This window comes from Gymnoscopelus braueri, assembly GCF_963280865.1.
Source record: "Gymnoscopelus braueri genome assembly, chromosome: 24".
NCBI lineage: Eukaryota > Metazoa > Chordata > Actinopteri > Myctophiformes > Myctophidae > Gymnoscopelus > Gymnoscopelus braueri.
This window is the reverse complement of record NC_137626.1, coordinates 29,390,281-29,402,780: the sequence shown is the minus strand read 5'-3', so window position 1 is coordinate 29,402,780 and position 12,500 is coordinate 29,390,281. Positions and strand designations below refer to the sequence as shown.

General features: G+C 44.1%; 1 protein-coding gene across 1 annotated transcript in view; it reads left to right on the top strand.

Moving 5' to 3' along the window:
* The window catches only part of LOC308080568 (receptor tyrosine-protein kinase erbB-4-like), a gene marked incomplete at its 3' end in the record, with an annotated part of 485,532 nt that overhangs the window by 361,773 nt on the left and 111,259 nt on the right, over positions 1-12,500 (top strand). Inside the window, exons 16-17 of the mRNA XM_080422462.1 lie at positions 2,334-2,378; positions 10,881-11,013. Coding sequence (XP_080278588.1) covers positions 2,334-2,378; positions 10,881-11,013 — 178 coding nt within the window. The remainder of the gene's footprint in view (positions 1-2,333; positions 2,379-10,880; positions 11,014-12,500) is intronic.

The window sequence follows — 12,500 nt, the reverse complement described above, 5'->3', positions numbered from 1 at the left end:
GTCCATGGGGTTTCTTACCGAGGCCATCTTGAATTGATGTCCACGTGAGTGGTGTAAAATACAGCTTTTTATAACTGCTGAACCAGACAACATACAAAGATATATATATATATATTTTGTTCGTGTCATTTTTAGGTCATTGACATAAAGACAGGCAAATAACAACAATAACAACATTGTGATATGTGCTGGTTTGTTCCACAACAGCCAAAATGTTCATTATCTTTTGCAAGGTTATTATATGAAAATCACTCTGACATAGATGGCAATCTGGGTTGGTTCAATCACGCGCTGCAACTTTTGGTGGTAGAAAACTTTTTATTTGGTGGTCACACACCAATCTGGGAACCCATCGCCAAATAAAAAGGAAAAACAGCGCCCTCTGCTGTTTTTTACTCTTTCACTTGGCTCTGGGATGAGCTGAATGGAGCACCCGTGCGCAAGGAAACCGGGGTTTTGGTCTGCGCTCCACTTCCGGTGGTGCGCTTATGTTTTCATTCCCACTAACAATATTTCTACACGGAACACTAACACCACTTCTCCCAGAGAACATGGATCGTTTTGGTTATAAGCCCACTTGTTTCTATGATGAAAGAGCAAGTTAAAATGTGAATATCTTTTCGTGGTTTTGTCTGCTCCAAGGACGCTATTGTTAAATTAGTTTCGGTTTGTTTTCAGTGGGAAGGGAGCGCACGGACAGTAAATCCCGCCCACTACATTTGATTGGGTAAAGCGTGGCCTGCTTCCTGATCTGAAGGCACGCCCGCTTGTAAGCTAACGCGCACACGTTCTGAACGGGGCTCTCGACAGATTCAGTAGCGTAGCTCTGAATCTGTTCTTGAGAGATTAGTCACACACAAACAAGTGACTCCAGCGAACACACACAACTCACAGCAGTTTGTCCCCGTCTCAAACACACATGCACATAAACCCCATAACACAATAACCCCAATAAACACTTTCCCAATACACACAATAACGCAACACGCTCAATGAACAAACAATAACGATGGGCGCATCCCCGAGGCAAAGCAGGGAATCCCTCCTCAGCCAGCTAGAATGCTCTAAAGCAAAAGTAATTATAACAATTCTGGGCTGAGTTATGCTCCATTAGTTGCTCGAGAATGATAAGACCTGTTACCTGTTTCCCAAGCAGTCTCTCTTGATTGATTATCACGGCAAGAGATTGCCGTGGAACAACTGATTCTTAGCATTCTCATAATAACTATTACTCCTCTGCTTGGAATATCCAGCAGAGAGATTGCCAACTATCTGTTTTCAAGAGAAATGGGCTCCCAAGTTTATGATGTACAAAAGAAAGTTGAACCCATTACTCATCCAAAGCAAGCGTCCTTGGCTTGCTTTGCTTATACCTCGCTTTTTCCCCCTTTTGCGAGAATCCACTGATAATCTCATAAGCCTGCCCCACTGAGTCCTAACTAACAGTCTCACATCACAAATCATGGGAGCGGGAGAGATTTCCTTTTATTAAAAATCTGATGAAATAGAACAGACACTTTTTTTGTTTTCTATCCCCCCCGTTCCTTCTCGTCCTCAGTGGTACTGGGGGGAGCAGGTCACATGTGACGGGACGTGAAGTCAATCAAAATGAAGCCCGGTTTTAATGGGTTGAAATCGGGAAAGCATTTTAGATTTTTGTGTTGGCTAGTCAAAAATAGCAGATGTACAAGCTCACAGCGTGTCACTTCGTGCCATGCTGCCAGTTTGTACACATGCGATTTTTGAATTACTTTTGAAAAATCTTGAAAGTGTGCGAACTTAACCCATTAAGACCTGAATCCGATTCTACAAATGTCTTCCAGTATTCTGAAAAACTATATGTTTCTATATCAGTGGTGCTCAAACGTTTTCATGTCAAGGACCCCCAAAATGATATGTATTTGGCCACGGACCCCCATCTCAAAACATTTTGTTCCAGGGACCACCAGAAGCAAAGATTTGAGTTTAAAATGTTCGCTTTAGAATAATATATATTCAAAGATTTTCACACATTTTCACGATTTTTCAAAAATAGCAGATCTACAAGCTCCTTGTAGTATATCTGCTATTTTTGAATAGCCAAAGTGTAAAATAATGCTTTTTAGCTCAAATAAAAAAAGTGCCACAACTGCGTTCCAGGTCTAAATGGATTAATGGGTTAAAGCTCGTCCTATGTGGACAGGGTCAGGTTTCAATATTCCACGGGGTCCCACAGTGTGGTGACAGGAGCCAGGTTGGTGATAGACGTTGAGGAAAGACCAACAGGACGTTGACTTCATAACGCGCGTGTGAGTGATCATGCTGTCTTTGTGCTTTGCTCTCTATCCTGGCAGGTGCGTCGGACCGAGGCTCCAAGACTGTTCGGGCATGATGGACAGGTAAGCTATCTCTGTGGTCATCATCATCATCATCATCATCATGTTCATCAGTATGTTCACTCATTCACTCAAGTCTGGTGTTCAAAATTGACTTGAGTAAAAGTACAAAAGTATTGGAATCAAAATATGCTTAAAGTACCAAAAGTAAAAGTACAGAAATGTTTGAAAATAGCCTACTGTAGGTATAAAATAGGGCTAAAGTGGGTAATGTATGTTTCATAATGTTAATAATTTATATCTGTTAAGTAACTGGTAACTAAAGTTTTCAGATAATTGTCGTGGAGTAAAAGTACAATATTTGCCTCTGAGATGTAGTGGAGTAGAAGTAAAAGTATAGTCAATTGGAAATACTCGAGTAAAGTAAAAGTACCTCAAAATTGTACAGTACAGTACTTGAGTAAATGTACTTAGTTACTTTACAGCACTGCCAGTTACAAAGCCACAGTGCAGTAACTACGTTTTTGGACACACTGACTTATTTTACCTCAAGAACAGATATACAATTAGTGTAATATCACTTCTATGCTGATAACCCATTTGGCTGACCAATTGAAACACTTTCATCAGTTAAATTATGTGCGTTAGTCACTGCACTTTGACTTTGTGGGGAAGAGTAGCGCAGCGTTTAATTCTCAATCTTTATTTGCATTCTTATTTACTATCTTGGTTTGGCTTGTTGACTCTCAACATTACTATACCTGTTGGCTCCCTCTCCATGTGTTGCATTCCCACTGCTGTTGCACTAGCTATCACTGCTATGATACCTGCATTTTCCTCCAGGGATCAATAATGGTTTATCTTATCTGATTACTATTCTCCACATGACCATCTATCTCATTATACAACGCCCTGGACCTCTTTGTAAATTTAAAGCCCCTGCACACACACACACACGCACACGCACACACACGCTCGCGCACACACACACACACACACACACACACACACACACACACACACACACACACACACACACACACACACACACACACACACACACACACACACACGCACGCAACGGCAAACATCGCGGCGCCTTGCGCATTCACCCTCTGCACGGTACACAGATCTTCCATTAGCGGCTAATGGTATCTGCTGCTAATAGAGGCGATAGTGCTCTGAGCTGTAGCTATCAGGTAGGAAGGGCTGTTGCGTTCAGGGCCTGGGTTGTGTTTGTTGAGGGGATAGAGAGGACGGATTAGCAGCAGCGGTGGATAGAGCCCTGCACGGGCCAAAAATGTGGGCCCTAGCTGTGTGAGCCCTGGCGCATGGTATAGGCTCTATGCACAGCAGCCATATTGGAAATAAACTGGGTCTCTTCTTACTTCCTTCACAGGTGTTACCAATGATACTGATGAAGGCTCTGTTCCATTCTGGTCAAACATAGTCAGGGTGCTGATATTATCCATGTTGGCTCACTGGAAACACTCTCATGGTTCCTTGAGGGGGTTCAAAGTGGCCCCTTATGGGTGTACACTCTCAGAGTAATGGAGGTCCTTGAAATTAAGTTTTGAGAACCACTTTCTACACTAAATGGAACGGAGCCTTCATTAGTACCATTGGTAAAACCTGTGAAGGAAGTAAGGAAGAGGCCTAATTTCTATCCAATATGGCTGCATAGAGCCTATTCAGCCCAGCCCGGCCCCTGGCCCGATAGGTGGCGCAATTGTACAGCTCGAGCCCGGCCCGAAGCCTGACACCTTTTTAATTGTTTATTATTATGAATTAATTATTTTCGAGCGTGTGCTTTCACTGGTGCACGCAGCAGCTGCACTCTCAGCTGCGCTCTCGCGCTCTGATGAAAAGGTTAAGAGGCCCAATGTGTTAATGGGAAACTCCATTTGGGAACCCGTTGCCACATATTTTTTCCTATCCATCTATTTCAAGTTTAACCCCTAAAAAAGAAAGAAATCGTCCTCCAGCCACCGTTTGGAATGATCTTATGTCCTCGCAGTATAATTCCTCACATTTCTGGTGACTTTGGATTAGCTGGCACTGGCTTGGAAAGAAAATCAGGCATTGATAATTGTCAGCTTGCCGCGTAGGGTTACCTAAAATACGTAATCGTCCCGTTTCGTAATCGTCCCGTTTTTGGAAACTAAAAGAAGCGTCCCATATTGAACTGTTATACTGCTGTCCTGCTCCCACTCTGCTCTCTCTCCCCCTCTCGTTGCTGTGTGTGACTGTCAGTGAGCTTTGGGAGTCGGGTGTCTGGAAAAGCCCTCAGCTCATTGCGGGGCAGCTCATTGGCTCATTCACTCATGATACGACCAATGAGAGTTAGCGCTTTCAGTGTTGCTAAGATACGGTCTCTGCCCCATAGACGGTAGGGTGCTGCCTCCCACACACCCCCCTCCATTCAAGCTAGCGCACATGCTGAGACAAAATGTATACCTTATTAATATAATACAAATACAAATACAGAAACGGCCCTAGCCCGGCCCGTATTAGCGGGCCGGGCCCTGGTCGTGTCCCGACGGGCCTGCAGGGCTCTAGTGGTGGACAGTAACCAAGTACATTTACTCGAGTATTTCACTCCACTACATTTAAAAGACAACTATTGTACTTTTGACCACACTACGTTTCTTGGCAGGGAAAGAGTACATTATGAATTAACCACTTAACACATTGACTGCCAGGAATTAATTAATTCATCCGCCACCGCCAGTTTTTACTAATCTTCCGAGACCCACAGAAATGTTTTTTTTTTCAAAGACGATGTAAACAACAGATGTCTGGGGGGGGGGGGGGAGGACAAGAGTCTCTTCTATCATCCGGAAGACAAAAATTGTAACCGCGATCTTCCGTTCTTTAGTCATCGGCACCAAAAACGCCATCTGGGAAAAGGAATCAGAGATACATTTATTTTTATGAATCTGATAACGTTGCGTTATATTTACTCACAACGCTAATAGCGTCGTGAGTAAATATACTTAGGTACTTTCCACCACTGCGGATTAGACACCGGAGGCATCAATAAGAGGGTGAAAATGCAGGGAAGGGGAGCCCAGGAGGGCAGCGTTGAATCATCAAACGGTTTAAGCCGTTGTGAGCCAATGGTCCAGTGTGTTTGAAGCACAGCAAAGCCGCTGATATTCTCCTCTTTTGGAGAAGCGCGGGTGAGCAAACCGTAGCCAGCGCTCGGCCATGCTAATGGCTAACACGGTCGTATTATTATAAACGCCTTGCACGCCGTCATTACTAGATGTTTGAGAAAGAAAGAGCTTTTGACTGGCGTCCCCCAGGGCTCTACGCATGGCCCACTCCTTTTTTTCTCTGTACAAGCAAATCTCTTTGCCGAAAAACAGCCGATCTACAAGCTGACTTACTTATATGTAATTTGTTAGCTTGTAGAACTGCTGTCGCCTAATGCTCGCCCCCCAGAATAGGGACGCTAGGGTTCATATACATTTACAACCTTTGTGGCCTTCTTGCAATTGGAATTTCACTCAAATGCACAGGGATATTGAAAAAAAGCTATTAAAAATATACATTAATCAGAGCAATCCATGACGTTTTCAGTGAAGGAATCATTATAACTATATAAAGTTGCAAATTCCTGGTAGGACATGAAAGCTTCAGATTACAGCTTTTTTAAACATCGTTAGTCCAAAACTGTTACCTTTTTATTATCATTTTGAAAACATTTTAAAATTGTGAAAATAGCCGATCTAAAACCTCACAACGCGTTGCATCGGGACACTTTGTGAGCATATAGATCTGCTATTTTCACTGCTGTTGTACGACACATTAATTTACGAAAACATTATGGAGATACAAGGTTTCTGCTCGACAGCAACGACATTTTGATGTTGAGAAGTCGGGATAACTCGGCCATCTCTTATCGCCAAAAACACACGGGGCAAAGCACAGCAAAATTGCTTGTCATCTAAAGAGAAGTACAGAGCACTCTGAGGTGTCATGTGAGAGCGCGCTGACCAGAGGAAATGGATGCAAGAGGAGGCGCTCGCTCAGTAATAGCCGTGTGATGTGGTCTCTCTTTAAGTCTGGCCTATTTGAAGTCTGGAACCTAATAACATCCCAATTTTGGAGACCTTTTTTCCCCGAAATCCCCCGGAGGCCAATTGTGTGTGTGTGTGTGTGTGTGTGTGTGTGTGTGTGTGTGTGTGTGTGTGTGTGTGTGTGTGTGTGTGTGTGTGTGTGTGTGTGTGTGTGTGTGTGTGTGTGTGTGTGTGTGTGTGTGTGTGTGTGTGTGTGTGTGTGTGTACGAGCACGTAAGTGCCCGTAAATGTCTGCACATGTCCCCAATGTCCACTTTTCATTCTGCTTTTTTGAAGCCCTTGAAGGAATTGAAGAGACGAAATGATCGAGCCCACAAGGCAGTGGTGCAAAGTAACTAAGTATTTACTCAACTATAGTACTTTAGGGGTTGTCCCCGGCTCAGGATTTATCAACTCGAATCAGAGTCGGGAGTTTAATGTGACTAGTCGACGATTCGTTTTTTATATAGAAAATAGGTCTTTATGACCTTTATTGAAGGCTACAATTGCAAGTGTTTCAGAAACGTTCAGTGCTGATTTAGAGCACATTACATAGTGAAGTGCAACAGAGCCATATGAATATTTAAAAGCAATCAATCCTCAATCATTTAAAAGCAATCCAAAACGACATGACGGCAGACTGCTTGCAACAATCCTTTGTAGGACTACAGTACATACAGTTTTGGAGCGCAACGCTACTGTATCAAACAGCTATGTTGCAGATCCAGTAGTCGCTGGTGCAAGACAAAATAAATAACAGTAAAGAGAAAAGATAGAGATGTTGTGTACCTGATAATTGCACAGTCAGCGTTTTATCAGAGCTACAGCTGTGTGTCTCTTTACCGCAGCGCTACTTTAGCCAGCATGAGATAATTAACACCACTCACCTAATTCTGCGGAGGTTCAACAAGTTTAACACACTTCCTAACAATGTACATTGTTTAAGTCACAGGAGCATGGTTTTCATATCATAAATATGAACTTTAGACAAAATATTTTGTGTAATCCACTTGATTTCTTGTTTACTATTCAAAAGCGTCATAGTAGCTTAGCTGCAACAGAAGAACCATTTCCTCCCAAAAAGGAGGGATTTAAAAATAAGAGCCTAACGTAATATGATTAGTCAACTGGTTTTATTTTTACGTCTACTTACAGGAAGTAGATGGACTAACTTAGAAGTACATGACACATCAGAGCTCAGCACCACGCACCATATAGCCTACACTAGACGGCTCGAATCAAATAATTAGCATCGACTGAGGGGGTCCCGACTCCCGACTGACTATTCGAATTGTCGACTTTCAGGGGACAGGCCTGCTGTACAAGTACAATGTTGAGATACTTATACTTAAACTCCTGCCGCGCTGCAAGCTTGTACATCTGCTATTTTTGAGCAATTTAGTAAAGTAAAGTGTGAGAACTACTGATTTAAAAGGTATTTTGTAGAATCAGCCTCAGGTCTTAATGGGTTAAGTAAATAATGTGAGCGCCAATAAGGGGAGGTGAGAAATGGGCCCAGCAGAGAGGAGAGGAGGTGGAGGGTAGAGAGTGATGCCAAACGTAATGGGACACACAGGAGATGACAGCGCTGACAGGTGTAGCTGCAACACTCTCCCCTCTGACGCCTGCACTCTTGTCTCGCTCTTGTAGAATGGCTGTCACTGTGTGTGTGTGTGTGTGTGTGTGTGTGTGTGTGTGTGTGTGTGTGTGTGTGTGTGTGTGTGTGTGTGTGTGTGTGTGTGTGTGTGTGTGTGTGTGTGTGTGTGTGTGTGTGTGTGTTTCAGGGCTGGACAGAAAGTATAGTCACACCGTGAAAATGCCCACCTTCAGTGACATGGCACCGCACTTACAGTGCCAACGGGCATTTGCGTACATGTCATAATAGCATACCGAATGCAAACATGCCTCATTTATTTAGTTATTAGTCTTGCATCCCTACCTGCCTACATGCTCGCTCGCTTTCTCTCTCTCTCTCTCTCTCTCTCTCTCTCTCTCTCTCTCTCTCTCTCTCTCTCTAGTCAAATCCCAGTGCTCTAATATCTGTGATCCAGCTGTGTGACACGTCATAACTAATTGCGTAATTTCAAAATGACGCTAACTGAGCCCGGCGCATTCCAATTCCTTAAAGGGAACCCAAATGATTCCTCTGTCCTCGCCTCTCCTCCTCGCCTCCTTGCTTGGAGTCGGGGCTAGGGTGCAAGTGGAGGTCTCTCTCTCTCTCTCTCTCTCTCTCTCTCTCTCTCTCTCTCTCTCTCTCTCTCTCTCTCTCTCTCTCTCTCTCTCTCTGTCTCTCTCTCTTCTCTCTCTCATGCACTGTGATGCAAACATACGCTTAGAAGGTTATTAAAACGAGTCTGCGGTGTGTGGGTGATGGCTAATTAAGCAGTCACACCTGGCCTGAGTCCAGACAAATTGGAATCTGAGCTGGGTGTGACTTAAACACCTGCTGTGCGGCGATCTAATCAATCTAATCGACTTAACACAGGATAAATCAGTCATCCCCTAATCATTACTTGAGAGAGAGCCTATGTCATACATCTGCTCTGGCCTCTCTCTGCAATAAACATTCAATTACATTTTCAATTCGATTTTATTATACTGCCAAATCAGAATCACAAGTTTTCTCAAGACACTTTACATATAGAGCAGAGACCACCCTGAGCAAGCAAGTTTTGTGACAGTGGCAACGAAAATCTCCCCCTTAACTTGAAGAAATGTCAGGCAGACCCAGGCTCTAGGGTGGGTGGCCATCTTCCTCGACCGTGTCGGGGGGTGAACACCCTGTTCTCTCCCTTATTTGCCTCAAAGATGTCATGGAGAAGTATAAAAAAGTATAAAACAATTGAAATACTCAAAAAAAGTAAAAAAGTACCTCAAAATTGTACAGTACTTTAGTGAATGTACTTTCCACCACTGCCCTGTTGTGATTTCTTGTTGTGTTCTTAGTTGTAGTTGGGGTTTTACTTTACAGTTGTGGTGCTTTTATTTTGAAGTAATGTTCTGGTGTTTCCTGTTTGCCTTTGTTGCCGTTGCCCGTCTTGTCTCGTTAGCCTGTGATTGCGAACGCAGCTGAAGGAGGCGCGCCGAAGGCGCGCCTCCGCGCAAGTGGAGCTTACTATGAAACCGTGCTCGGCTTGTGAGTGTGTGTGTGTGCGTGTCTGTGTTCACTGCCTGCCTGCAGCTCCTCTGAGATAAGTAAATGTCCAATTTAGACGTACCATACATCAAATGAAAGGTCTTTGAAAACTGAACACACCTGTCAAGGTTGCGTTTAAGCCCGCCCCTTCCCCCGGAAGCCACGCCCCAGAGAAGGCTCCTAAAAACTCCCCATTGAAACCCCATGTTAAATGAAAAGTGCCCGAATCGCTCCCAAACTTTTTCTACCCCCCCTAAGTGGGGGTCTACGAACAAATACTTCGGGCTCGGATTTTGGCTCCGCCCCCCGGAAGTGGGTGAAACAGGCACTTCAAACACTTTGTTGAATTGTTCAAAAACATTCAAAGTTATTTTTTTGTGCATTTGTATTTTTCTAAGATGCTCCTTTTAACGCAGATTTTTTTTGTATTTTTATTTTTAATTTTTATTGGTTACTTTCTTTTAAATATTTTTAATTTTGTTGCGTTCGCTTCCCGCGTTCGCGCGTCTTACTTGTTAGTTAAGTTCTCCATCTGTGTCCTGCTAGTCCCCTGGCCAGTCGAGTGTTAATTGTCCATTGAGTTCACCTGTGTCCTGTTAATCCCTGTGTCTATTTAAACTCACCTGTGTATTCAATTAGCTGCCAGTTCATCCCATGTATGTGGAAGTCTGCGTTTGTTCTAGATTAATTGATTCTGTTTATAGATCTTCTAATCTAGTGCACTCTTCAAAGTTTTTAAGGCAAAGGACCCTTTAGCTGAGAGAGAAGTGGGGACCACTATATATTGCATAAAATTGTGTTGCAGATTAAACTTTTTCATAGGTTTCATACTTCATACAACATGGTTTCATTGACTTGTTTGACCGCACTATCATCAGTTTTGTACACATTTATGTTCTTTTTTTGTTTTGTTTACACATTATCTTTTCTATTAATATGTTGGAGTCATTTTCAGACATTTAACCACTTAACCCTCTATATTTAGTAAACCGGACCTTTGGATCTGTACTTGGTCTGCTCCTTTTCCCCTCTACTCCAAATCCGAAAATAGCCGATAAGCTCACAACACGTTGCAGTTGTGAGCTTGTAGATCTGCTATTTTAGGCGAATGCTTAGTGACATGAGAAAATAAGTTTACACCCAAAAGTGAAAAAAAAATAACCTCAAATGTTTGTACAAGTAAAAGCGAATTAAGAAATATGTAAACAACTGTGTCGAATTGCAACTTAGAAAAGCTAGCTCACAACGCAAAATACATTTACTGTTAGAAATAATTATATTTACATTTAGGCAGTGATATCGTGTCGCTTGGTTGACAAGGATCTCCCTCTCTCTCTCTCTCTCTCTCTCTCTCTCTCCATCCAGGACGCCCCTCATAGCGGCAGGGATCATCGGCGGCCTCTTCATCATCGTCATCGTGGCGCTCAGCGTGGCCGTGTACGTCCGACGCAAGAGCATCAAGAAGAAGAGAGCCCTGCGGCGCTTCCTGGAGACTGAGGTGGGTGGAGCCTATAGGCCTCTCGTGGCCAATGACGGCAAGGCGCGTTGTTGGAGGACGTCGCCACTGATTGAAATGTTCCTATTACATGACAGGACGTCTTGTGTTACAGTCCTAACCTTTAGGGGTCCTTTACGGTTCTGTTTCTCGGACCAGTGTGGGCTAGCCTGCACGCTAGCATCATATGGTGTCCACTCTTGAGTTACAGACCTGTAAGGGTCCATTTGGACCGCCGCTGGTCCCCTGGACCCGATGTTGAGAAACTGTGTTTTAGACCAGTGATTCTCAAACCAGGGGTCCTTGAGGGGGTTCCAGGGGGTCCCCAGCAAAAGCAATTCATGTAGCACCACAATCATTTTAACCACTTTATCCATTTATACGTTGGCTATTCAATAGTAGCAGATCCACAAGCTCTTAGCGTGTGAGCTGCTATTTTGCACCTTTTTTTTTTTTTTTTTGAATAATTTTGTCACTTTTTTAAAATAATTTGTATCCCTCGATTTTGTAACCCTTTTTTCACCCGGTGCCAATTTGCTAAGTGATCCTGGTCACTACACTCCCCCCACCAGCCTAGGGAGGCCAGGGCCGAGCTCATGCCTCCTTCAATGCATGAGAGCCAAGTGACCTTCTTGTCACCTGACAGGGGGGAGTTTCCCTGGTTGGACGTTGCGCGTGGAAGGAACACGTTATTCCAACCAGTTCCCTTCCCCTCCATCAGGCGCCCCGGCTGACCAGGGGGAGGCAGTATAGTGACCCTTTTTGTGAGGGTATTAACTACCCTAGGAGACACGGGGAGAACATGCAAACTCCACACAGAGTAGGCCCTTTCGCCAACCCCACCTAGGGTATGGGCGCTGGTGACACGGAGGAGAAGACACACCCCCAGTGCCCACAGCGTCCCCGGCGGGAATCGAACCCAGGACCTTCTAGCTGTGAGGCGACAGTGCTACCGACTGCGCCACCGTGCCCCCAATTTTGTCACATTTTAACACAAATCTCTTCTGGCGGTCCCTGGCACAAAAGATTTTCAGATGGGGGTCTGTAGCCAAATATATAGCAATTTGGGGGTCCTTGGCATGAAAAAGTTTGAGAACTATTGTTTTAGACTACAAACATTCACTGTGGTTTTATAGAGAGAGAGAGGGAGAGAGAGAGATGGAAAAGTCAGCATGAGTAGGGAAAGGCACCCTCCTTTATTGGCTTTTCACAATGTCTGTCACACCAAATGAAAAAGATGTTTCATTTTGGTTTATGTACGTTGTAGGGCTCCTACATTAAAAGTTTTCGAGCCCCTTCTTCCGGAAAGTTGCCGACTGAACTCGACTTCTGAGCAAAAAACCTTGAAGTCTAGCTCTGTGTGCCTGGTGGCTCAGCCACTCGGTGCAAAGATGTGGTGTCCCGACTGGTCTCGCCCGCATGCCTCTCCTCTCTCTGCCCTTGGGTTCCTGTCTCTCTTACACTCTCATATCATCGCTGTTGGGTGGAAA